General features: G+C 48.3%; 4 protein-coding genes across 5 annotated transcripts in view; 1 reads left to right on the forward strand and 3 right to left on the reverse strand.

The window, feature by feature from the left end:
* Nucleotides 1-27,226, reverse strand: part of LOC115318788 — a 162,226-nt gene that overhangs the window by 88,440 nt on the left and 46,560 nt on the right. The window lies entirely within an intron of this gene.
* Nucleotides 1-27,226, reverse strand: part of LOC115330927 (histone-lysine N-methyltransferase PRDM9-like) — a 204,673-nt gene that overhangs the window by 9,501 nt on the left and 167,946 nt on the right. The window lies entirely within an intron of this gene.
* Nucleotides 3,602-14,443, forward strand: LOC120849764. The gene is made up of 11 exons (XM_042293469.1): nucleotides 3,602-3,766; nucleotides 4,754-4,835; nucleotides 5,787-5,873; nucleotides 7,474-7,565; nucleotides 7,727-8,020; nucleotides 8,119-8,186; nucleotides 8,317-8,434; nucleotides 8,518-8,601; nucleotides 8,681-8,828; nucleotides 13,562-13,724; nucleotides 14,391-14,443. Exons 5-10 carry the CDS (start codon nucleotides 7,946-7,948, stop codon nucleotides 13,681-13,683), a joined length of 615 nt encoding a protein of 204 aa, XP_042149403.1. The 5' UTR covers nucleotides 3,602-3,766; nucleotides 4,754-4,835; nucleotides 5,787-5,873; nucleotides 7,474-7,565; nucleotides 7,727-7,945; the 3' UTR covers nucleotides 13,684-13,724; nucleotides 14,391-14,443.
* Nucleotides 9,883-10,596, reverse strand: LOC115311053. Its single transcript, XM_029969640.4, has 3 exons — nucleotides 10,364-10,596; nucleotides 10,188-10,190; nucleotides 9,883-10,036 (listed from the first exon to the last, which is right to left on the reverse strand). The coding sequence occupies exons 1-3, from the start codon at nucleotides 10,555-10,557 to the stop codon at nucleotides 9,883-9,885; spliced, it is 351 nt and encodes a 116-aa protein (XP_029825500.1). The 5' UTR covers nucleotides 10,558-10,596.

Here is a 27,226-nt window from a genome sequence, read left to right on the forward strand (position 1 = left end):
TCGTGACAACTCGTGACGTCCCGAGGGTCTCGCGCGGTGCATTGTGGGACATTTCCCATGACTCATCGCGCGGTTACGCCGACGGCGACGCCGCTCAAGTCGGAAATGGGCGCCTAAGAGCTGCGCTCTGAAAAAAATCCACCCGTATATGTATTTTACAGCGTCTCTACTTACCGCATATTTCGTCTCATCTTAGGTCACAGCAGAGTTCGAAAACTCGACCATATACAACCGCACATACTAAAAGCGCTAGTCATGGGACATTCACTGGTGAATAGCAAGACGGTGGTGTGTGTGTCCTTCCTGTTTCCGTGTCTCCTGTTTTAATTATGTTGCTTACCACGCACTGCACTTTATTGGTATTACCCATGAAAAAACGTGTGCAGACGAATACCACGATGTCGCGCTTTGATGCTGTTTGATGTGTCCGCTTGGTTCGTAGCGTCGGCTTGCGTTTTAAGACGAAACGAAGTATAAAGGTTGCTCGTGAACTGTGCTGGCCGGTTGATGCGCTGGACGGTTGATCGCCGATAGCGTCTAAATTTCCAGACGATGTCGGCAATGTCAAAAGCTAAAAGTCGCGAAAAAAAAAAGTGCGATGGCGGCTACTGTGATAAGCCAGAACCAGGTTCCTGCACCCCTGGCTAGACCACTTGAAGGGGCCGTGCAGCGACATTCGCTTGTAATAATTTTCACTTTACACGAGCTTAATGGCACTAGTGGGTCACAGCTGTATACTCACACGCAACGAATGACCAAGAAACTCCTTTGTTACGGTGTATTTTCAAGGACAAATGCGAGCGTTTTCTCTCAATATCTCCTTCGGAAAACTTGACGACGCAGCTGACGTGTCGCAGTACCCTCCAGTGTTGGCATTTCAATGTGGCTCATAGATTGGACTCATGCATTGAGGGAGCACTCAATTTGGGCTCGTGATATTCAACAGCTGATTCGACAAGCATTCGGGTATTGCCCCGTGTCCAATCGCTGCAATGACGACGATAGACGAATTACAACAACGTCTGGAACTCAGTGCGTGTCCTGTGCTTCGCCAACCCCAGTGCGTGGCTGTGATCAACACTAGTGGCATATAATCAGTTCCAGATCACGTAGGCCGCTTGTTCTGGCTGCGAGTTGCATAGGCAAACGTGCTCCTTTTTCTTTTAATTTTTTTTTCTGCGACTTCAGTTGCATGGGATGAGAATCGAACGCGTCTCATAGGTCATTAACGTGAGGTATTCGTTCTAAGCGGTACAGAAATCGTTGCGTCGCCCCTTTACTTATCATGTGTGGCACATGGCTCCGTGCCGTGGTTCCAGTGCACCACGGCACCTTGGGCAGCTTCCGTCAACCTTCAGCGCCTCTCACCAGCGCCTGCGTCGGTCTTCGCCGGTTTGCACCGGAGTGCTAGGAGCAGCGGCTGACACGGGGGAGCGCCTGGTTTGTCGTGACAGGCTCTGAACTTATGTTCGCTAGTTTTACAGGTCCACCTTTTTATGGTCTTAAATCTCGGTCAATCCCTCATCATAAAAATATTTGCCGATAAAATTTAAGAAATACCAATGTATATTTCAATAGATACGGTAGTCAATGTAGTTCCTGTCTAACGAAAGAGCGGCAAACTTTGACTTGACTCTGGCTCCAACGTCGCCAAAGAGCACTGTCAGTGTTAATGCACAAGTGAAGGTCTTCATAATATTGGATGGTTGTTTCTTCAGTTTATGATATATTACACATCATTCCTGATAGCAGATAGGCTGGTATTTGCCGGAATTTTGCACAAATTATGTATATATGCATAGTAAACTACCCGTAAAAGAGAAAGGAAGAGTCTTTATCCCGATAAAATGTAGCGCTATGATTCATTTTGAAGCCCTGTTTTTAATACTCATTGTAAATGAAACTTACTGTGACCTCGGCCTTATTCCTAAAAAAGGCCCTGCGAATTCCTTTTGTTCCCTACCTATTCTTATTAGAAAAAGGTAGGTAATATGCTTCAGCATCAAAGAGGAACCCTCAATCATTATCAAAGATAAACGCATTTAGCGATGGAGTCGCGTTTTCTTTTTTCAAGTGATGTGTTAACAGATGTTGGCATCTGCTCCAAAAGCGTCAGTGGCTGCTCCAAATCATGAATATTTTTCCTGCTACAAAAGGCCGACTGCCTAAAGCCACGCTGCCTGAAAGATGACGCAACCCCCACCCCCTTCTTGTTTTCCAGCAAAAAAAAAATTTTTTTTTTTCGTCCAAATGTAGCGCGAGAGGTTCTAATCAGATACCCAAGTTTAAGAAGTAATCATTATCTCGTTCAAACGTCATAAGTGACTTTCTGATAATTTCGATTGGAAAATGGCGCCCGCTTTCAGTAACTGACGCCATTAAGCTCCATGTGTTCGAGAGCTCCACCGGCAGCCATTTTCCCGTTGTAAATTTCGGAAAATCGCTATTAACTTTTGAATAAGCTAACGGGGAGAGTTTTGAAACTTTGTCATCTGGTTCAGACCACTGGCGCTACATTTGTGTGGAGAACGAGCGCTCGTCGAGGCGTAGTTCATTTTTCTGTTAAGAAAAAGCGAAACAAAATTTGTATAATAAATGTATATAATTTTGGGGGTCTATTGGAAAGAGGGGGGGGGGGGGCACTTTGTAGCGCCTGCAATATTTGGTTGTCGGGTGAAGAAACAATGGGGATCGCAAGTTCGTCTGCTTCTTTTGCAGGGGTTGTGGTGACGTCAGAAAAACGCCGAGCTCTGATTGGCTCCGATTGAAGGACAGTGGATAGACCTCAAAGCAAGCTGCCTTGAAGTCTACCCACTATCTTCCTAATCAGAGCCAATCAGAGCTAGGCGTCGTTCTGAGGTCGCCGCAACTGCTGCCGAAGAAGCGACTTGCTCTTCGCATAAGCACAGAGTTAACCTCACGAGGGTTTGCCGTTAGGGTTTGCCGTTGTCACTGCCGAGTATCTGCATTTCACAGCGGACCTCGGTGCTGAGGCTACAATATACCGGGGACCCGGTGTTCAGGCCTGGTATCCTAATGTAACGTATCGAATACTAATAAATACTTTTATGTCACAAATTATTCTTCGCAGCCATCCCTTTCCCCGAATTCGCAGAGGCGCTTTTTTCAGAGGCTCAGCTGCCAACAACGCTCACCCATTCGTAAGAGAAGGTCGTAGTTTTCCTTGAGATTTGTCATCCTTGACTTAACGTCGAATGACATGGTGTTCCATTCTTCATCCGAGAAATATTCTCGGATGAGGCTGAAGCGAGGCAGGTCTTCGGAAGACATTTTCGTTGGGACTCAGCCGAGTGGCGGTCGCAGAGCGGGATTCCCAAGAGACGCTCAACTGTCGTCTGCTAAACTTCCCGCGCTTGCCGCCACTTTTTTTTATCAACCAGCAGAGCGTGATACTGCGCCGCGGAAAACTTAATAACGATAGCTTTTTATTAACGGTTTTCGCATTTCCTTGCATGTAAATTCTTGGTGAAACATTTATCGTTACATTTCTCGGACCTTTTCTCGCTCTCATCAGATGGCAGGCCAAGCGGAACCGGAAATCGTGCCGGAAATAACCATTTGAAATCCCAGGCTCCCAGGTGGCAATGGCGGCAATGTTCGTTTGGCGTGTCTCAGAAACTTGTGTCCGTTGGTTCATCGTTTCGAACGTGAGCTCTGAAATCAATCCCATTTCTTTTACAACGTGCTGCTGCTCCCTTCCTGCATTATTTGCCGAATCAAGGAGCATCATTCGGAAAGCAGCTCGGTTAGTCAGATCCGAGTGTAACCATCGTATAGCCATTTCGTCCGAAATGCACTCCGGAGTTGGTCGTGCTCCGGAGTGCGTAAAGCTTTACTCATCGTAAAATAGCTTTTGGATTGTTTTTATATTATCGCTAATCTCTCGAGGTCCGCTGGAATTTGTTCCCCGTTCATCGGGCGTTGTATATAGCATTCCTCTTTCATGTGGAAGATGCTATGTTGGACAGACGGGACGGTGTCTGAATGACCGGCTACGAGAGCATAAACTTTCTTTAACATCCAATGTGGGAGGTCACCTTTCGGTGCACTGTAAAACCTGTATGTGCACACCATCTTTAGAAAAAACATCAATCATTGGCCGGTTTAAGGAAAAACAAACGCGCGAGGCGCTCGAGGCGTTCACCATCTTGAGCCTGACCGATCGCTGCGTTAGTCAGCCGTCGGTAGCTTTGAGCGAAAAAGAAGTTGCCTTCTTGCGATCATTTGACTGCGGATGATCTGTTTCCCCCTGGTGACGTTGTCCCCTGTAAAAAATAGTGCTTCATCTTTCTCTTCTTCACTTAATATACTAGAGTTGTGAGTGCGCGCCTGTCTGTGTTCTGTGATCCTACCTCGTTTGTCCTCGTCTCTTTGTGCGCGATTTTAACCATGCTCAACGTTTACCAACTCGCCCAACTTACTGCTCTTCTACCAAATGCACTATTTTGCGCCTAAAGCGATTTCCTGCGCCATGCTGATAAAATTTTGCGAAATTGCGCCAAAGTGCTCCAAAAGCTCTGTTTGCGGATTGGACGGCATTTTGCGCCAGCTACCTGAGCCAACAGCAACCTTACACAAATGAGACATCTAGCGGAACCCGGAACTAGTCGCGCGTAGCGACTATAAACTAAAGCTGGGTGTGACATTTCTTGTTTGTTCTTCGCATCTTGGTCATACCCGTGGCGTGGTTCGAGCGAGTTCGATTTCTGCCAAGGTTCACCGTTTTGTGCAGTTACGCCACGCTTACGTTACCCCGCTGTTCAGAACAGCCGGCTTTGAAGGGGACTGCTGTGCATCGAATGCAATGAAGAAAGGTAAGAGCGTGTGACTGGCTGACCTCAGTTAGGCTTTCAGTGAGACTTTCGCTCTACGTAACGGGGCGAACTCGCGTAGCGTTGAGTCACGTGGGAACCTTTTCGTTTAAAATGCAAATATTCAGCCGGCGTTGTTTGTTTTTTTTTAAACTGCGCTATTTCTGTCCAACGTCGCATGTATATCCGAGTCCCGTCGTGTCTTGTGAACTCCACTTGACATTTGGAGGCATTCGAAATGCGCTCCTGGAGACTGAAGACCTCAGCCCCATCTCATCAAGATGGGGCTGAGGGACAAGAACATGGACGAGATCGAATCTGGTCGGGTACTTCTTGCCGAGGCAAATGCAAGTTTGTCTGCGAATACGACCAAGCTGGAAACTGTAAATGAAAAACTATAGAGGCTTTAAATCCTGGACTTCTTTTTACATCTCTTTATTCAAAATAAATCTGGTCCAAAAATTGCATAAACCAGCTTGTTGTCTTTTTTAGTATTAATACTCATTAATACCTCTCAAAAAGTTTCCCCTGATGGTTTTCAACTGGAATATGGCATGAAGCACATTTTCGTTATAGTAAAAGATGCCTGGTAAAATACGTGCCAACTTCAAAATTCTTGTAAAGTCAACTTGGTTGCTGTAAAGCGCTAAAAATGTGTATTTACATGCTACAAAGTGCACAGAAAATTAACATTTGGTGCTCCAAATGGCTCCAGAATGCATATTTTGGTGCTCCCAAAAATTGCTCTAAATTGCATTTCAGCGATGGGATCCCTGCCACCCCTCAAAGCAAACTAAGCAGAACCCAGGATCTTGCATTCAACCCCCACCACCTAGAGTTTGAGTTTTTCCTGCATGACACACCTGCATAGTTCGAGTACTATTGAGTGTATATTGAACAAGCTACATCTGTAGCCCACCACCAATGCGCATTTCTTCTATGCATTTCAACCAGATGCTGACAGGATCGAGTGGCCTGAAGAGGCCAGCAGCTGCATCAAGCCATGACAGCCCCGTTGGAGGTTCCTCTCCTGTAAATTTGGTACCGTGGCCGTCTCGATTCTCAGGACGGAATGTACATTAAGCACATGTTGCACTATTATTTCTTCTACCCTTAGTCACTGGCAGGGACAAGGGACGTCCAAATTATTGCATCTGTTCAGCTCGACGCAATCGACATGGTTGGACCAGCCATACAAAGCATTGCGTCAGACACCAGTGTGGTGAGTTCCCTTGCCACTCCCATTCCACTCTCTTACTGACCTTGAGTGCAAATTGTACTTTAGACACAAATTGCAAACATAGGCCTTTCATATCGGTGCTCACACTTTCAGCTGAACATGAGTGCCATCAAAACTGTGAAATATCTTTAGACCATGCCCAATACAGTGTAGACCGCATATAATGTATGTCGCGGGAGTCGCAAAAATCCGCACTATAAGCGGTACCGCGTTATAACCAAAACATCAATTTTTCAGGCCAAAATACATGCCATGAGACTACTTACCTTTGTAAAAGAATTTACTTTATGTTAGGTGAAAAATAAAGCTTAGTTTGAGGAAAGTCTTTATTTCACCAGACTAGAACAGTTCTGTCTCAAGTGTGTCACACATTTTGAAAGAAATGAGCGACTTTTGCCTGGCGCAGCCTTTTAACAGCGTCGCGGGTTGCGGACGGACGTCGCGGACGTTGCGAGCGTTCAGGATTGCTAACCCTAATCACTTTTCTCCGGCGATGAAAACGCGTGAAAATTCGCATCCTTCATACGGTACGCGCCAGTAATACCTTCAACTTGAGCACAGGCATGAAATGCTCCAAATAAGAAATCCGGGCGATGTTCGAAAACACAGAAAGCACCACTCTAGTCGAAGTAAACAAACACGACGACACGGGCGTTTCTGCCGTCTTGAGAGTGCCGCCACGACATCGCCGCACGAGTAGGTGGATCTTTCCTTGGATCTTCCCTTCTAGTGCGTGCTGGGTTATCATAACGACACACAACGAAAATTCACAGTCAAGGGTAGCGCTTTTACGCGGAACGATGAGCCTCCATCACGCAATCTACGTCGACGATCAAAACCAACGCCATGTTTGCGGATAGACGCAGCCGACCCGCGACCGGAGAGGAGGAGAAGCGTTGTAATAGAGGTTGGGGGGGAAAGGAGAGAGCCAATAGTGTGTACGCACTGCCGGCATGCAACACTTCTCCTCGACCTGCGATTGGTCTGTCGTTGCGGTTGTTTCCAACCATCGCAGCGGAGGGACGCACGCACGAGAACGACACGTGCATGCGTCCCTCCGTCGCTATGGCAACTGCAGCCTCTCTCTTCGCATCTCCCGGTTTTTTCGAGCAACCTCCATGCCCCGCGAGTGCCGCTCGCGGCTCGCGCCGTTATCTAGCGCCGCAAAGGGAAGCGTGCTCGCTGCGCCGGTCAGTCGGCACGGCCGCCGGGCTCTTCCAGAAACCGCACTATAACCGGTATTTCCCTTCGCGCGCCTGCATTTTAAGCGGTATGTAAATACATGGAGTTCTATGGGAGGCGAACCGGTGGTTTAAAAAAGCCGCGTTATACCCGGTCCTGCACTATAAGCGGTTACGTTGTAAGTGGTCTATACTGTACTTTTTGCAATGTTTGTCGCAGGCTTCCAGCTGCACCTGTTTCGTTCCTCGTGCATCTGTTGGTACAGACAGATCCTGCAGACATAGGCACACAAGAAGGCACTACAGCAGTGCGTAAGTGTGACTGAATACTCAACTTATAGTATAGTATGTATATGTGGGAACCTCGGCATTGTTTAGTTTTAGTGGAAATTAATCCTTTGTTTGCAATGTGTATAGAATCTGCAGCTGCACAGGTGAACCAAGAGTGCAGTGCTAGGATGCCACCTTTGCAGCCTGCCCCAGCACTCCAGGTTCAATTGCCGTCTCCAGTTTGAAGGACAACCCCCCAACTGCAGGCCCAGGACATCCGTCCTCACAGTTCGGCTCCCATACCACCTGATGGTGAGGTAAGTGTCAGCGATGTGCTGGATAGGCCTTCTTATGCAGGCAACAGTAATGATCCAGAGGGCAGACGAGATGGCCCAAGGGATTCTGACAGCAAGAAAACTCAGATGACCCTGGTAGCTGTGACAGCAACACCAGCACCAATGTGGAGGATGAGTCAGCTGAGGACAGCAGTGACTCGGGTGAGCGTTGCCCACAATTCCTTACTATTCTAACGGTCATGCTAACCGCACCAGTGCCTGACCTTCTAAAACGTCCTTACAATGTCCTTACAATGCAGACGAGGGGGAGGACGGCATGGAGGAGAGCAATGCTCCTGGTGACACCAGCTATGCGCCCTCCACAAATGTGAGCTTCCAAAGGTAGTACTTTCAAATAACCCCCGGAATATGTTACAGTTTTATTTATATTTTCAGTGACGACAGTGACTGCGTAAAGGCGCCACCCCACAAATAGCGGAAGTTTATTGTTTTTGAAGGGTGCCTCCTGGAGCGTTTCAAGGTGTGCCGCAAGTGCCATGCCCCTTGCTGCAACACCACAGATGTTGTCGGCACACTACTGATTGTCAACAGAAGACATGGTGGAGCCAACCAAAGGTAAGTGGCAAAGCAACAGGCAATGTTTGCATTTGTGCAGCCAATCTCTTTGGAGGTGCTTCTCCTGCGACCATCTTGAGCAGCAACAAGTCCGTCAACATTCAAGCCATCTCGGAGCGCACCTACAACAATATCAGACTGGTTATCTGATGCCTGCTGCGAATCGGGTAAGTCAGAGTAGTAATAAGTGTAGAGAATAAAACATTGCATTGCGTATTAATTTATAACACATAATTGCCTGCCAAGTGTATGAGCAGCAGAACACTGAGCTTCTGCAAGGTCTCCGAGGCAAGAGCATTGCCCTTGCTGGGATGGACGCTGCGATTTGCCAGGATTCAGCGCAAAGTACTGCACCTACAGCTTCCACAAGGCAGTCACCAGGAAGAAAGGCGAGGTAACATTTACTAACTGAGGCAAACTAAATTATTGTAAAACTGATTTGCCTCTTGTTTACAACCACTGTTCCTTTCTGCTTTAAATCTGATTGCATTTGTGGAGGTCTTGCATTGATGCTGCAGTACATTGTCTGTTGGAAGAAATTAATGCGTACACATTGTGACCAGTCATACGAGGTGACGTCAAGCAACGCCATGGAGAAGGTGGCATTTGTTTGTGGCTTCACCAAGCTGAAACAGAAGGGCATACAGGCTACCATTCTGAGGCTTTCCTGAAGCCATTTGATTTCATACAAAATATGTTTACTTGGAGAATAAAAATTACTTGACACATCAACTTGCAATTTTTTATTCAGCATGTTAGAACACAGAAATGCTTTAAAAGAATAGCACATATTGGCGTAAGGTGTGCCTCACTTTCTGATATTGCAGTTAGTCCCATGCAAAAGTCAATGCACTGGTTTAGAGAACTACTCCATGCTGGGACATGTTGGATCCAGCTTAGAATAGTTCCATAAGCCAGTACTTTTTGCCCGGGTTGGTGGAGGTGGATGAGGTGAACCGAAATCTGGGCAGCTGCTGCACCACTCAACACAGCGAAATCTCTGGGGAACCCTAAACCCCGTCGTCTTCCAAAGTGCATATTGTCACGGAGCAAGGCGAAGAGACGGTAAATTATGAACATAAAAGAAGGGTTTAATCAGCGAACTTGTGTCAAACAAAATAAAGAATGAGCGTCGAGACAGCAGAAAAGCAGGCGGCAATTTGGCGGCGTAACAGGAAGCGAGAGCGAGACCGACTCGACAAGGTCACGGGCAGCTCCTTTTCTAATCTCCGTCGGCATCGCAAAAATCCGGCCCAGAAGGTTCGAGCACCGGGTGTTCAGGGTGAGAATGAACACGCACTTTCGAGAACAAGAAACTAGGACGAAATGATAAAAGTTACGCCCGAGTAAGAATAAACGCCAATCTTCTGGAGTTCCGTGACCGAGCGCTGCTTGTTTGGCCCTGCGCACAGCAATATTGCACTGGGGTGACTGAGAACATGTAAGGCCTACAGGGCAGGATATCTAAAGCCACAGTATTCTTCTGATGGATAGGCATTCCTAATGGCCTTTACTACACAGGCAGGCAGGATCTTCCTGTTGTGCCTCCCAAGGCGGCGCCAAATCCACCTTGCAAACTGGTGGTATGCAACGCACCTGTACCTCCGTTGAAGGAATGGAGAATCCAGATTGAACTCGGGTTTACGAAGATCATATCTGCCCATGGTAGAATAAACTGTACCATCTCTTACAATAATGAATTGCACACAAAGTGGAATCCTCACTGCACCTACCAATTCCAACCTCGGATGACTTCCTTAGAACTAGAGGCCAGTTTCTGCACCGAAGTCTGATGCCCGCTTGCCTCATTCCAAACTTAAACAGAGCCCTGTATGTAGGTATTCGGTTATGCAAAATGATTTAGATTGAAACTGACCAGTGTGTTAGTGTTTCAAATACCCGACACCACCTGGTGTTTGAAGGCCTTACCTGTGGGTTTCCCTGTTCCCGACAAGCTCCCTGTCCAAGAGCTCGATCGCCCTCATGCGAAACGCGATTTGGAGGCCGACGGGATTGCGGATTGCCCCGAAGAAGTCGCTGTGCTGTGTGGTGCAGACACTGCCGGTGTTGGCGGCGGCCTCCCCCACCTCCATGCAACAGATACATTTGGCGGCCGTCAACATCACGTGGCAGTGGCCGCAACTGCACCTAAAATCAAAAAAGAAATTGGTGTGTGTATGTTTATATAACCTAGTTAGTCTGTCTCAACGGGCGACTGTAGATTCTAAGCTGTAGATGAAAAATTTAGACAGTGCAGTACAACCGCTAGCCTGGGGTTTTTAACGTGCATCACGCAGTAGTGATACACGACCGCATGCCGGTACGATCGAAACGGGCAATAGTGGGGTGCAAAAAGTTGCTCGGAATTTTGCACGAGTCAATAGCAGCACTACAAGCAAACTTTTCCGTTTTTTCCTTCTGACAAGATCGTACGTCAAAAGATCCCCAGGTAACCAAGCTTTCGGTTGCACGTCAAAAGATCCCCAGGTGGTTGAACATAATCTTCAGTCCTCCGCTGGGGCGTGCCAGATGCCCGTCGTAGGTTTGGCACGTAAAACCCCCAAATTTGATTTGACCTCCTGACGAGGTGGCTCAACAACAGAAGCAGTTAGTGAGCACTTCTAATCAACGAGGTAGCAGCTACGCTATTTTTGTCCCGTCAATAAAGGAATCAGATGTTCATTACCAGTCCATGTCGTCGAGGCAAGGTGAACTGTCAGGCGGCAGAGGCGCTGCGTCGACTTCGTCATTACCAGCCGTCCTCTGAGGCGTGTCCACGTAAGGTCGAAGTCCGAGCTCTTCGCAGCGATCTAAAAGTTCATGCTTGAGCTCCGGGTTTATCGGTCTCGCTGCCATCGTGGTGACGGCAGGCGTGTGCACGTGTGTTCAACGCCACAACACGTTGGTCACACCGCAAAATCACGATATTCGGCCAATTAGCCAAGCGAATCCAGTAGTAAAAGGGGGAGTGGCCAGCGAATTCAGATTCAAAAGGCGTTTTTATTGCCACAAAAACAAGGTGAAGGTGAGGGGAATATGGCACGTGACATCTCCGTCTGGGCATGTGGCACTAAAAGGGATGAGGGAGGAGAGAATCTGCACATACACGTCCAGCTTCGCTTTTAGCATGAAGTTTAGGAGACTAAGCTGGTCATTGTCTTTGTCTGATGACTTTGGGTGAACCCAGTCAACCAGGTTCTGGGCATATATGGGTTTGAACTTGGTCCGAATTTGTTGATAGTAGGGGCATTCACAGAAGAGATAAGTCATGCCTCCTTTTATGTTGTTCGTGCATTGGTTGCACGTGCTGGAGCGTCTTCCTTTGCTCCATGCGGCCATGCGTGCTGGGGAGCGGGTGGCACCTGCCATGATGCAGGTGAGGAGGACTAGGGTGCCTACATGTTTCCGCCGCTCCGCTGTTTAGGGTGGCAACAACGTTTGTGATACCTGTTGCCGACAAACCAGTGTTGCCTACCTCGTTACCATGGCAGCCCACGCGAGGTCCGGTGTAGTGACCTTCTGTCCTGTTGTGCCAATTCTCGTCTTGGCTCCTTTTGAGTTGGCCAGGTGTAGCTATTATGTCGTCATCTCCTCAATCAAATCTTCTACTCCATTGCTCCTCTTGCAGTACCCCCAAATTGGATGATGTGGGTTGAAATCTCCTCCGTACACTTTATGGTTTCTAGGGTACATATCGTGCAGGTGAGCGATCCAACCGTTTTCTAGTTGGAGTTGCTGCTTCGAGGGCAGCGGTCTATAGTAGACAGAAGCCATCGTTATATACTTCTGTGGCCAGGAAATCTTAATGGCAAAAACCTCTTGGTCGTCGGTGCAAAACTGCGTGGCGTCGATTTGGCAGCGTGGTGAGTCTGTGCTCACATAGATCATTGCTCTGCCTCTGGGACCCTCCCCAAACCTTTTGTTAGTGATGGATGGGCACGAATACACCTCAAACCCTGGTAATGCAATCTCTGTCGTGTTAGTTTCCTGCAGGAGTAGGATATTTGGGCGTTCCGATGGTACGTCGAGCCCCGAGCTCCGCCACCCTCTTGCGCAGCCCTGGCAATTCCACTGCAGAACTCTTTGCATGATTCTGCAGGGAAAAAGGACTTGAGCGTTGTCATGCGGCTCACTGGAGGGGTACAAAAGCTATCATGATCATCATCTTATAGGGGTACAATTTCGGTCTCGCCTGCAAGTCGAAAAATTTGCATTAAGCGCGAACCACATGTACAAAGAAACCGTCCGATCCGACGTCCGATCAGGCAATACGACAGTCGGAGCCGAGGGTTTTCAACGCTCTCCGGTGCTACAAAAAACTCTTGCCCTCGAAGGCCATTCCGGCAGTTCGCACGTCGGATCGGACGGTTTCGTCGTACATGTGTTTCGCGCTTTTTTACATAAATATTGGGCAAACTTCTTTTTTTTCCGACGAACATTAGTTTTGAGACATGCCTGTCCTAATTGGGTATAAAAAAAATTTTTTTTTTCTGGTTTCAGTGTTTTTTTTGTTCAGTCCTATATTACAACAAATTAACATGCGATTGTGATGTTTTTTTCTAGGGCTACAAGTAGACCCGATTATATCGCACCTGGTTAATTCAAACCATCCCTTGTATCAAACTGTTTGTGAACAGACTAGGAGCTGCAATAGTAATGCATTGCGAAAAATGTGGTTACATTGAACGGGAATTGCAGCGTCTCCCGATAGATCGAACTGCTCTGCAAGCTGGCTTTCGCCCCGTTGCGAGCAACTCGTTGGGGAAAAACCAGCTTGCAGAGAAAGCTGGCTTTTTTTCTTTTGGGGCAACCGCTTTAATCGCCCCGAAGGAGAAAAAAATTCTCTTTTCTCTAGGGAGTGGGGAGAGGGTGAGCCGGTGAGACCTTGAAAGACAAAAAGCGGCCTCTGAATGGCCGCATAGAGCGTCCCTCATGACCTACAGACGCTCCTTTGAGTGTAAACGTTTCTAGATGTGGCGTGCTTGTTCGTTGTCAAATTCATTAAAACTTTTATATAGAATTACTCGCTAGATCGAACTGGTGGACGGGTTTTTCCGAGTTCGACATAAACGGGTTTGACTTAACAGCAGTGCATATGGATAATTTCCATGTTCTTTTCATTTTCAGATTCCTTCGACATGTACATCGGACAAGCACCCTCGGATGTGTCGCCTAGGAAACAAAAGGGTTTCATGAACAAGTATATCGCGGAGCAACTTCAAGATATCGACAGGAAGCTGCAGTTTTAAGCTACTTTTGGGAATTTAGTTTTCCTGTTGATATGATGACAGTGCGTGGCTATTTGCTTTTGTCATGCCTGTAACATATCTGTTTCGTCAACTGTACCTGCTTTCGAGACCTTGTTTTAGTTTCTTGCATGCTCTTTTCAGGAAGTGTGTCAGGATTTCATTTCAGTGGAGAGCCTTGGAATACGAAAGGCAGACCGGGGGTTGCCAGCTTACCTTTTTCTGAACAGGAATCGTATGGGTGGACCTGCATAACGGGTCAGTCCGCGTAACAGGTCGATCCGTATCTGGTCGGGTGCTCCTGTTTGTTACCTGTTCACATATAGGACGACCTGTTTGCATACGGGCCCCGTATGTCCATAACATTGTGTGACCCAAACGGGTCAATCTGTATGAAAATTATATGTGTTTCTTCTGTAAGGGTTATCGCAGCGAGGGGGCAATGAAGGAAATATGGCTGTACTTCTGAGACAGCAATGTTCGCTTATATGTCCCGCCCTACTTAACCGGACACATTTACGCCAAGATCATCATTCATCCGAACACTAGGTTTACTAAAAGTGGGCTATCTTTCTGTGTTTTCAAAGAAAATAACAAATCGAGCCCAAAATGGGGGGTGGGTTACCGTTCGGGGGAGGGGCATCTCGGAATTTTACGGCACTGTCCCCCCTTAACTTTCTGCCCCCCTTGTCTTGCTCGTCCATGTGCAGACCAAGAAGAGGCACCGTCCCTCGAGGGGTCAGTGCAGACCTCCGCGTGCAAGGACTGCGACAGCGTCTTCGCTTCCCTCGAACACTTCCAGGGACAATGGAAGAAGATGCACGAGAAAAGAGGAGGTGGGCACCAATGCAATTACTGTCCCTACTCCAGCGATATTAAACAAAACCTAGTCATGCACGAGCGCACCCACACGGGACAGAGGCCTTTCGTGTGCGGCACCTGCGGCAAGGCTTTCACGCAGCAGGGCAACTTGACCAGGCACCAGAATGTGCACACGGGCGAGCGTCCTCATGAGTGCGCCGAGTGCGGGCAGAAGTTCGCCCAGTTGGCAGACTTGAGGACGCACGAAAGCACACACCGGAGAGCGGCTCCACGTCTGCCCAGAGTGTGGTAGAGGATTCGCTCAGACAAGTCACCTCTCAAGGCACAGGCAAACCCATTCCGGCGAGAAGCCCTATGCCTGTCACCTGTGCTGCTACAGGGCCTCTGATTTCAGCAGCGTGAAGAGGCACCTGATCGGGGCACACTCAAAAGAGTATCCCCACAAGTGCGGGGACTGCGGCAAAGGGTTCCTGTCCCCAGGTGAACTCAGAAGCCACATGAGGAGGCAGCACGCCTGTGGCGACCAGAATCAGTAGATGGACGCAATGTTGGGGGAGAGGCAGGGGGCATACTGGGTTGCGCTCCTAACGACACTGGGGAAACCCAAAAACAAAAGTGACACCGGCGAGATTTTTTTGTTTTAATAAATACATTTTACATAGAATTGACATTGGATTACTGTTCCGTACGAGTGCATCGTCTGAAAGGCCCTCTTTGCCCAACTGTGGGTGTAAGGATTGACGAAGGCAATCCTTACACTCGTGCTAATGCTCTCGTGCTAACGGTCCACCGTTAGCACGAGAGGGACTTAGCTGGTATACGAAAGCGTTGGCGAAGACTTTCCTCGGTAGAGGGCGACTTGGATAGACTGGCGTACTTTGCGATGTGAGGTTTAAAACTCGCGCTTCCAGCCGAGAGAACCTGAACGTGCGTTTCCGGTCGGGAGAGCTATCGGAGAGTGCGGTGGTTGACTGGGCAACGTTAGACCACGTCTGGCGGAATGATCGTCGGCGCTGTCCACATCGGGGACGGCTGTCCGACTTGCGTCACGAGTTCTAAGGAGTCATTTGCTCGCGTCCGAACCTGCTTGACGTTTGGCCGTGAGACATACGCAGATCGTGGAGCCTCACACAGGAAAATTAAGCGATTTTCCCATGGTGGAGAAGTGAGCCGACTGGTTGTGCACTCTCGGCCACTGGGAAACGCCCGTTTCATGACGCGTCGGGGAATCGCAGGTCTACCAAAAAGGGAGGGGCCAACAAGTGATTTTAGTGGTTCTACTTGGTGCTGGAGCTCGATAGCTCACGCTCCGTAATCGAACCCCGTCAAGAGACTCCGAGGGACAGTGCCCCCGTAATCGGGATTTTATCCTACGAGCCAGCCAAGTATGGCTAACACCCGAGCACCTCCTTCCCACCTCGCACTAGAGTAATCTTTGCAGCTCTGTTTCGCTATGTACCTTTATTCGCTACGACAGTATTAAATCATTTATATAAAAGTAGCCCCCTCCTATCGAGTTAGTCGGTGTGGCCAAGGGAACCAACTTGGCCTCCGACGCAAGTACCACCCAGCTTCCCACAGCGAAGTTCAGCCGATGCGGACATTCCGGGGCGACGCAAGGTGTGAACCAAGGAACCCCTACTGGGGAGCTGAATCTTGCTGGAGAGCTATGCTTTGGTTTATCCCAAGCGTAGCTCTTTATTTCATAGCGCCTAAAAAATTGTCTGGAAGCCAATGCTGGAAGCGAGCTGGCGAAAGAAACGCAAGCCACTGGCAGAGACGGGCCTGCCGCTACGGTGAACAAAAGTGAGCGCGGTTACATTGGTCAGGTGACATTTTAAACAGACAGCAAGGTCCTTTAAAGTTCAAATTATTTGTTCCAATGAATATTTAACTCGGGTTCAGTTTGTACATAGAAATATTTATATAGAAAACATCCATCTCAAAGAAATTTTTCTTAACGACAGAGTTGCCAACCAGTAGTTGTTTCTCCAAACAAGCTAGCTTCATTACAACATAAATTATGTAACACTGGTACAAAACACGACCATTATGTTAAGGGCAGAGGCTACGTGCCTTGCGTTATCCAAGTCTTTGATGCACTATACTTTGCGTTGCGTTAAGATGCCTCGCCAGGGCCGTGTCACAGACTCGGCCCGTAGCCATCCCCTGCGGTTCATCCAAAGAGGATATCAGCCGCATAGCCTCCACAAGTCATGCTCCCTTGATGCCTCGCCTCTTTCTCATTTTCCTCCTTCCTCTCCTTACTTATCAGCCCAACATGACCACATCACGTGACTGTAGTTAGCCTTCGTCTACCCTTCGATCTGATAAAACCTACCGGACGGAGCGCGCGCAAGCCTGCAAGAAATCTTCCTACAATCAACCATCCATCTTGCACGTAACATGTCACGCGCACCCCTCCTAGTACTTATAACCTCCTTGGGTTCATCACAAGATGAAACGAGGTCTTAAAGGGATACTTCAACGAAAGTTGAAATATTCCCGTCGTGTTCAAAAATAGGTTGAATATGATCCACAATATCCGTAAATGACAACCGCACGTTTCTATTTAGAGCCTGGTGGCTGTATTTTTCGTTATAAACGGCCCACTCTAGCAAGCGCTCGGAGGAGGCCCCGCGGAGACCACGTGACATCCAACGCAATCGAGACGTAGGTCGTCTCAAGACGAGCAAAACTACGGCGAGGCTGACGTCGAGAGGATGGCCTAGTCGTTCCAGCCACCGAAGCGGCTGCTTTTGTACGAATTTTGAGGGACGGGTTAATCTTCTGTAATCTTGTAGGGGGACAATAGCGACTTCTGCGACACACAAAAGGCAATCTCGGGAAGAGGGGAGTTCCTCCTGCCCCTCTTCTCTCTTCGTGGCCGGAGGCGAGACAACCGTTGCAACCTAAGAACGAAGGGCGAGGGTAAGACGGGCCGGGGAGGAGGAAGCAGACGAAATGCTGGAGAAGAGAGGGGAAGCGAGGCGTTAGCGACATCCACCAGGTGCTCTTTGCTAATCGTTTAATTTGTTTTAAAATTCCTTTTTGTGACTTTTTTAACAAGATATTGGTATGTTCGATGTGATGCTGCTCCTTTGAACACATATAGACCAAAAAATGAGTGCCGAAATTTCGTTGTAGTATCCCTTTAACGTAAAAAGAAACGGAGGCAGGTTACGGACAAAGGATGTCCCCGCGCACGATAGAGCTTACCTCGAGCCCTTTAAACAATTTGACCCCCTTCCCTGGACCCCCAACAGCGATTCTACTCTGCCCTCCATGGCTAGCAGCCGCGAACAGGAAATAAGGGCTATCATTGTCGCCAAACAATGAACCCGAAGCCCGCCATCCGCGACCGGCGCAGAGAAGAAAGCAAGCGACGTGTCCATGGGAAGATGGAAGAACGCCTCGCCGCCCCTCCGCCCCTCCAATCTTCCTATCGAAATGGTGGAAGAAAGCCTTCAATCCTGAGCAGATGACTAGGTCGACAGTGGTATTAAGTAAAACATCTAAATGTTTAACTTCTACTGTGGCTTTATGCCAGCCTTGAAACCAGTCGCTCAAAATCTACACAATCGCACTTAATTTCGCCGGAGGTATAAAAGAGGCACGGAAAGGCCAAAATTATATTATTATTAGGGGTGTCGCGAACTTTTGTCGAACCAGATTTTTTGGTCGAACTTTGGGGGTTCGACTTGGTCGAACCGGTTCGACGAACCTTCGAACTTTTCACCAGATACGAACGGTTCGACCAGTGGGTTCGACTTTGTGGACAGTGTGGCCAGACTTTGATATAAGTATGTCTAGGTTTGGAGAATTTTTTTTTTTTATGCAAAGGGTTATTTTATTTTGTGAACAGCTGCAATTGAAAGAAACTAATTTTATTCACTAAAGAAGTTAATAACTTAAATTTTTGTACTGTACTGACTGAAACAGCGGATCAGCGCTGCACTTAATTCATCTTTTAGCCATTACCATCCAATCCGAAGCCAACTGGCCAGCCTGTCGCGCATGCGCACACGAGTCGAACCTCAATACAAGGTTCGACGACTTTCCACTAAAAGTTCGAAAAAGTCGAACCTGGTCGAACTCGAACCGCGGCCGGTTCGCGACACCCCTAATTATTATTATTATATTATTATCTGAAACAATTAACAACAATGCATGGACATTATCCTCAATATTCGAAACTTCTGAACGCAGTATTCGTGAAGTAACCAACTTTTCCAAAAGCCAAATTTGAAGTTCCCGCGCGATCCGCGCCTGTGCCGTGACGTTTGTCTCTTCGGCTTTGGTTCGAATACGAGATCGGCCAAATATCAGACTCCTCCAAAAGCTCGCTCTGCTTCGAAGGCAAGGAGGATAGACGGGTAGGAGAGGGCATGACGCCAGCCGCGTAGCCTCCACAAGCCATGCTTTCTTGACGCCGCGCCTCTTTCTCATTTTCCTCCTTGCTCTCCTCACTTGTCCCGCCCAACGTGACCACATCACGTGACCGTAGCTAGTCTTCGTCTAGCTATGGGGTCAAGGAGGTTAGAAGTACTAGGAGGGGGCACGTTGCAATATTGGTGAAGCCTAGTCATAAAAAGTTTAAACGATTTTGTGCCCAGCGCGACCGCAGATCTCTCTGCCGATTGGTGCGCGTGACATGTCACGTGTGAGATGGATGGTTGATTGTAGAAGGACGCCTTGCAGGCTTTCGCGCGCTCCGTCCGGTAGGTTCTATCAGATCGAAGTCTAGACTGTGGTGTATTCTAGTACCCCATAGCAAGAAGAAGGCTAGCTACGGTCACGTGATGTGGTCACGTAAGTGAGGAGAGTAAGGAGGAAAATGAGAAAGAGGCGAGGCGTCAAGGGAGCATGGCTTGTGGAGGCTACGCGGCCGACGTCATGCCCTCTCCTACCCTTCTATTCTCCATGTATGGGGTGCTAGAATGCACAGTCTAGCCTTCGTCTGATAAAACCTACCGGACGGAGTGCGCGCAAGCCTGCAAGAAGTTCTACAATCAACCATCCATCTCACACGTGACAAGTCACGCGCACCGATTGCCAGAGATATCTACGGTCACGTTGGCCTCAGCATCGTTTAAACTTTTTATGACTAGGCTTCACTAATATTTCAACGTGCTCCTTGTTCGAAGGTCGGAGGTCATAGCGATGTCGGGCGGCAGCGTCCACGTTTCTCCTTCAGGTGCTTGACAGGCCTCGGTGAGGTTTCAGCAAAGTATCGCTCCAGAAGCGAGGAGCGCGCGCAACCTTTTTCGGAGGCGTGCCACTTTTTCGGTCGCCTTCACACGGGGCACCTGTTTGTTGAAACCCAGTTTTATAATAATAATAATGCTTTATTTGCATATATTTTAGGAGATCCAGACCTGGAAGGGCCGCAGAAGGCAGACTGCCCATACCAAAAGGCCTGCGGGCCCAGCCTGGGTCCTATTGTTCATAGTTGTTCACGGGTCAGTTCGTGTGTCAATACTGGCGCTGCACTACGTGGCCCGTAGGACAGCCCTCATTATAGTCTTGAGGTCGTCGGCGTCGGGTGGGAAAGTTCTGGTGTGGTCAGATGGAAGCCGACGCCATAGAGCTGCTGACGGGGCAGCCAAGATGAGCCAAGGAGCGGCTGAAGACGGCCTGTTCGTTTGTTCAGGCGCGGACTGTAGGGCAATTCCTGGTGGCCAGGGGACTTGACGCGGCACATTAGTTGCACTGTTGAGGCCCGTACTCTTGAGTCAAGAGGTTGCCAGGAGGCATGCCGGAGCAGTTCGGTGGAGGAATTACAACGTAGGGGCGTTGCTCATTCTTAGAATTGTGCGGCGGTAAAAGGTGTACGCTGCACGGCGTTGAACGCTGGCGAGACTTGTTTGAAGTGCTTGTGACTGGGGTAACCACACGGCACTAGAATATTCAAGGGCAGGAAGAAGGAGCTCTGTGTACAGACATCGGAATGCACTCGCCGGCATTCCGGTGGTCACGCGCGTCAGGAAACCTAGCAGGCGGCGAGACCTGGATAGAGTGCGATTTGTGTGCGTGGAAAAGTTCAGCCGAGAGTCCAGCTCGACTCCAAGCACCACAGCCGTACTGGCTCGGCTTATCACGTGATGCCCAAGTTTTAGACGAGGTGGTTGGAGAGAAAATGGTGGGCGACTTGAATTAGTGAAAGTCACTGTCGAGCACTTATTTGCATTGATGGGGAGATGGTGCAGCTGCGTCCAGTCCAGACAACGATTTAGGTCAGCCTGTAGACTGACGTAATCAGCAGGAGAGCGGATGGGTTGGAGCAGAGAGATGTCGTCGGCGTATAGGATAGGAGTTGAGGCCAAGTTATTTGTAATGCTGTCGATGAAAATGGTGAATAGGGTAGGGCCAAGGACGCTGCCCGGTGGGACGCCAGAAAGGACAGGAGTAGCTGTTGAGGAAGCACCTCGGTAGATAACTCGCTGGGTACGGCCAGTGAGAAAGGAACCGAGCCAGCGAAGCAGGGGCCCACGCAGCCCTTTTAGCTCGGCACTCGCCAACAACCCAGGATGGGGGAGCCGGTCAAAGGCACGAGAGAGATCTAGCTGGACCAACTCAACGGGTGTGCGGTCATCAAGGTGTGCAACACAAGGTTCGCCTACAAGATGTTTCATGAGAATGCGAAGCGTAAGTTCGTCTGCTTCTTGCACAGGGCTTGCGATGATGTCAAAACGCCGAACTCTTATTGGCTGATCGAAAAACAAAAAAATAGTGGAAGGTGTACCCACTATATTTTCAGTCAAAGCAATCGGAGCTCGGCGTCGCTGTCACCTCAACTCCTGCGCCAGAAGCGGACGACTTTCTCTGCGCATAGACCTATAACCAGGGGTGCTATGTTGCGCTTTGTGCACTCCCAGGAGACTTGGAAGAGGGAAGTGACGTCAACGACACAGCAAACGCAGATTGGATGTTGACAGAAGAAAACGAAATCAACATCCAATCTGCGTTTGCTGTGTCGTTGACGTCACTTCCCTCTCCCTAGTCTCCTGGGAGTGCAAAAAGCGCAACATAGCCCCCCAGCAGTTCGTCACGACCAGTGGTCACGATCGCTCGATCGCAATGACGCCATCTTTTCTTCGAGGCGCGCGCCGATTCGGCTTTTTGGGGGCAAAGCTCCCCGCCGTTCGGCGTGCCCCTGCTCATGAGCACGCGAGCAGGAGCTCACGAGCTCCTACTCGTGAGTTCAGCAGCGAGAGCGAGAAAAAGAAAGGAAAAAAAACGTCCGGCGTGCCCCTGCGCGAGCTCACGAGCTCCTGCTCGTGAGTTCAGCAACGAGAACAAGAAAAAAAGAAAAAAAAAATAAGGGCTCTGAGATGCCATCCCATCTGTCTTCTTAGAAAAAGAAGAAAACCACACATTCTCCTACTGACATGAATGAAAACGGCACCATCAGCACCTATGACCAAAATCAGTGTCAAGAAAAAGAAGAAAAAGGAGTTGGGGGTTCTGAGTTGCCGTCCCATCTGTCTTCTTAAAAAAAAAAAGAAAAAGAAGAAAACCACACATTCTCCTACAGACATGAATGAAAACGGCACCATCAGCACTACCTATGACCAAAATCAGTATCATCAGCACCACCCGAGCTTCGCCCCAATCAACATCATTCACCACCGTAAAGATGCGGTAATATATATATTATATATATATATATATATATATATATATATATAATAGTATATATATATATATATATATATATATATATATATATATATATATATATATATATATATATATATATATATATATATATATATATATATATATATATATATATCACTGATCTCTATGACAATTGCTGGATCGCGCTTCCCCGCTTGTTCGCTGCAGCGCAAGTGAAGCCACCGGACTTCACTCGCTTGGGATACGATTTGCCGTTTTTGCTAGCCTTTGCTGCGGTTTTCCAGCGTGCTGTAGACGCGTTTTCTACTCTTTCGTCGTCATTCGCCGAAGAAGTTTTTTGAAGACTCTGTGTATTGTTGAGACTTGCCGTTGTGAACACGTGGAAAATTTTACGAAAGTGCAGTGTCGCAGGAAAAAGGCACAACGCGTCGAAAGGAAGGGCTGGCGGCGTGTTCAAAGCTTCCTTGGCACGCCGAAGTGCCGTGTCTCTGTGCCTTCGCACGCTTGGATACCGACCAAGAACCGACGCTGTGTGTATGTGTTTAGCGAGTGCAATGTGCGTGAAGCTGTTCGTGCCTCTGGATCAGCGTCTTTTCCCCTCGCGGTTTAGGAACGAGCTTAATCCAGCGTCCACTAGCGACGGAAGCTGGGGGGGAGGTACGTCTTTTTTTCGTCCTTAGACGATTTACACAATACCGTGCACAACAGCTCCTCATCACTGATCAGTGCTGGCTTATTATCAACCTACTTAATTGCACTTGACGTTTGAGCGCGGCTCGCCTAATTGTAATTGGTCAACAGATTGCACACGACCATATCGGCCGCGCTTCGAAGATTTTCATTCTCGCCGTCTTGTACTTTTGCTTTCGAAAACCCCCTGGCTCCACAACGTTGCCCTATTCGTGCTCCCACGGAATCTATTAGAGTAGATTTGGGACATAGCCATGCTTAATATAGTACATAAGAACACGTACAGATCTCCCCCTTTTATTGATAGCAACTCACCGGAACAGCTGGACGATCCAGAACTCCGTGGCCGATATATATAAATGATCTAAAGGCATCTAAGCGCGACACACGTTCAGAACTTTGGCGCGGCGTCAATTCTTGACCGGTATCCAAGCGTGCGAAGGCACAAAGATGCATCACTCGGCGTGCCAAGGAAGCTTTGATCACGCCGCGACACCGGCGACACGTTTTCGACGAGTTGTACCTTTTGATACGGCTTCACGCACATTGCACTCGCTGAACACATTCACACGGCGTCGGTTCTTGGTCGGTATCCAAGCGCGCGAAGGCACAGAGACACGGCTCTTCGGCGTGCCAAGGATGCTTTGAACACGCCGCCAGCCCTTCCTTTCGACGCGTTGTGCCTTTTTCCTGCGACACTGCACTTTCGTAAAATTTTCCACGTGTTCACAACGGCAAGTCTCAACAATACACAGAGTCTCAAAAAACTTCTTCGGCGAATGACGACGAACGAGTAGAAAACGTGTCTACAGCACGCTGGAAAACCGCAGCAAAGGCTAGCAAAAACGGCAAATCGTATCCCAAGCGAGTGAAGTCCGGTGGCTTCACTTGCGGGAGCGGCAAGCGCGATCCAGCAATTGTCATTGAGATCAGTGATATATATATATATATATACACGGTAAGAAGGTTCAACGGGCCGGTTGGACGTAAAACGAAAGTGGAGGAGATCCAGGAAAGGCCTTTCTTTACTGCACCGACGTTTCAAGCGGGGACCGCTTTTCTTCAGGGTGAATGGTTGTGAAATGTTCTCTTCTTCTTGTTGATGTTCGTGTGGAAGAGGAAGAGTTACTATGAAGGGTATTAAAAATATTCAGAACAGGAGCAAAAAAATTATCGTAAATCTTTGAAATTAGTAATTATAAACCATGTTAATCCAATTCAATAAAACGAAATAAATTGATTTGTAGTATTTGGCACAGTCTTTGTTACAGCTCCTGAGCACAATCACCCCCGAGCAACCGGAGCGCACACAAAAGTGGCAATGAGGATGTGTTCGGGATTAGCTCCGCTTCGGGAGCGGAGATCTAGACCACGCAAGGGTGCCGTGGCGGTTTTTTATGAAGTATTTATGTTATATTTGAATGATGCTTACGTGCCCAAGAATTTAACGCAGCGGAAGGATTACCACGGGACGCACGGTCACGAGGATGTTCACGAGAGGCGTGGAACGAGCTCACGATGGCAGGCGCCTTTGGTGCAACAATGTCATCGACACGCTCGGCTAGTACAGTCCGTGCAAAACCAAAATAATTGTGTGGCCTCGGCCCTACACACAGCGTGGCAGCCAAGTGAGCACGCCTGGACTTGCATTAATACCACAAGCAACCGAATTGAATTTGTGAATGAAAAAAGCCTCCTTCAACTCTCTGTCGTGATCAGAGCTAAATCCAGATTCCAGAAGGATGACACGTATTTTTTCAATGCTATGCTCTTTAAGATGCATGTGTTTTGAGAAGGGGAGCGTGGGCAATGACTTGATATGAGACTTGTGATTGTTGAAGCGCAACCGAAATGAAGTACTGGTTTGTCCTATATAATCCATGTTACATAGTTTACAGCGTAAAAGATAAATAACGTTACGCGTACCACAGTTGAGGTTACCAGTGATTTTGAAATAAAAGCCAGAGTTCGCGCTAGTGACAAGATTGGTGGTTTCGACATATTCACAAATTTCACACCTGGGCGTCTGGCAAGGTCTACAACCAGAAACGTCAGAAGTTCTATTTTTCGAGTGCACCAATATGTCCTTAAGGTTTCTACCTCGTCGATATACCACGCGTGGTGACACCGGAAAAAGGGTGCGTAATTTATCGCTTTGCTGCAAAATACTGTGATGTTTCCTGAGAATATTGTTTAAATTTGGAAGGCGGGCTGAATATGTAACCACCAGGTTGGCGTGCTCGTTTTGTGACATTTTGGGTTGGGGTTGATTGATAACTTGCTCTCGGTCGAGAGCACGTGCTTTTTCAATGGCCTTATCGACAATGGCTGGTGGATAATTCTGCTTGGATAGCACGAGTTTCAGATTGCTGGCGTTGCGTTCGAATTCATCTAAACTGGAGCATATTCTCCGGAATCTGTGAGCTTGAGAAAAGGGAATACTTGTTTTGCAATGTTTAGGGTGGGAGCTCTTGAAGTGCAGGTACTGTTGACGGTCCGTCGACTTCCTGAAGAGTTTTGTTGTAAGAGCATTCCCGCTGATCTCGACTGTTACGTCAAGAAAATCAATGCTCGTTTTAGAATAACTGTGCGAAAACGTAATACTGGGGTGGAGACCGTTGAAATCCCGAATGAAGTCTGTGAGTGCTGACTCCCCGTGTGCCCATACCATAAATATATCATCGATGTATCGCTTATAAACCAGAGGTTGCAGAGAGCGACTAGACAAGAAGCGTGACTCTAAATCAGCCATAAAAAGATTTGCATAGTTAGGGGCCATCTTTGTGCCCATTGCAGTTCCCCGAGTCTGTAGAAAGTGTCGTCCTTCGAATTCAAAGTTGTTGTGTTCTAAAACTAACCTGAGAAGTGTTGCGAGGACGTCGTTGTTGACACGAATTGTTGGAGGGTCGTTGTTATACGCCTTGATTACTGCTTCGATGCCATCCTGGTGAGGGATGTTTGTATATAAGGACGCAACATCCATGGTGACCAGGATTGCGTCAGTAGGAATTACAAGTTCTGTTATTTCTCGAAGAAAGTGATTTGTGTCCTTTATGTATGATGGCATCATACATAAGCATCATTCAAATATGACATAAATACTTCATAAAAAACCGCCACGGCACCCTTGCGTGGTCTAGATCTCCGCTCCCGAAGCGGTGCTAATCCCGAACACATCCTCATTGCTACGTTTGTGTGCGCTCCGGTTGCTCGGGGGTGATTGTGCTCAGGAGCTGTAACAAAGACTGTGCCAAATACTACAAATCAATTTATTTCGTTTTATTGAATTGGATTAACATGGTTTATAATTACTAATTTCAAAGATTTACGATAATTTTTTTGCTCCTGTTCTGAATATTTTGAATACCCTTCATAGTAACTCTTCCTCTTCCACACGAACATCAACAAGAAGAAGAGGACATTTCACAACCATTCAGCCTGAAGAAAAGCGGTCCCCGCTTGAAACGTCGGTGCACTAAAGAAAGGCCTTTCCTGGATCTCCTCCACTTTCGTTTTACGTCCAACCGGCCCGTTGAACCTTCTTACCGTGCATGACCACGACGGCTGCCGGAATAAGATCCATGGATCGGCCTTCGGTAAATCTTCCTCCCTACGCCTTCTCCGCTGCGATCATTGGAGACTCTCAGACGAAATACTTGTTTCATCATTTCGACCCCCTTGCCGGCGACTCGCCGGGGTTCATTTCCTGTCGTGGTGCTCGCATCGCGGACGTTCCCAGTCAAGTTGCCGCAAGGAATAACCAGACTGATACTTCATGTCGGAAGTAATGACATTGTCCGGAATGGTGCGGCTCGTGTGTGCAGGGACTACGTTTGGATGATACGGCAACTACAACGAAGTCGCCCTGAACTGCGAAGCATTCACGTGAGCCTCGTGCTTCCTCGCCACACCAATCGCCGCAGGGCAACATGAATAGAAGCTTCGTTCGCCGCTTTAACTACGAAGCTCGTAACTTCAACCAGGAGATGAAGAGACTATGCTATGGAGATCTCGCGAGAGTGTACTTCATAGACCACGGTTTTCACCAACTTCCGCCATGGCGGTTTCTTGCGACCGATGGGGTTCACACTAGTTTTGAAGGCGTCGCACTGCTGTCGGAACACTTCAAGGCTGTGCTTGGATATGGCAGAACCAACCGGACCTCTCACTGGCTTGACAGGTTTCCAACTGCTGCTTCGCCTAGCTCGAGAAGTCACTTCAATCCATCTGGTTCTCCCCCAGCAACGCAAACAAGCCCTGGAGCTCTTCAGGCACAGCCCGCTGGTCTTGTGTCTGCGGCCGTGAGGGCTACAACTCTTCGAAGAAGCCCTGACGCTCTGCGGGCACAATGCATATTACCCGAATCTTCATCTACCAGTGCCTCGGCCGC

This window comes from Ixodes scapularis, unplaced genomic scaffold (genome assembly GCF_016920785.2).
Source record: "Ixodes scapularis isolate PalLabHiFi unplaced genomic scaffold, ASM1692078v2 PGA_scaffold4__175_contigs__length_147842914, whole genome shotgun sequence".
Classification (NCBI taxonomy): domain Eukaryota; kingdom Metazoa; phylum Arthropoda; class Arachnida; order Ixodida; family Ixodidae; genus Ixodes; species Ixodes scapularis.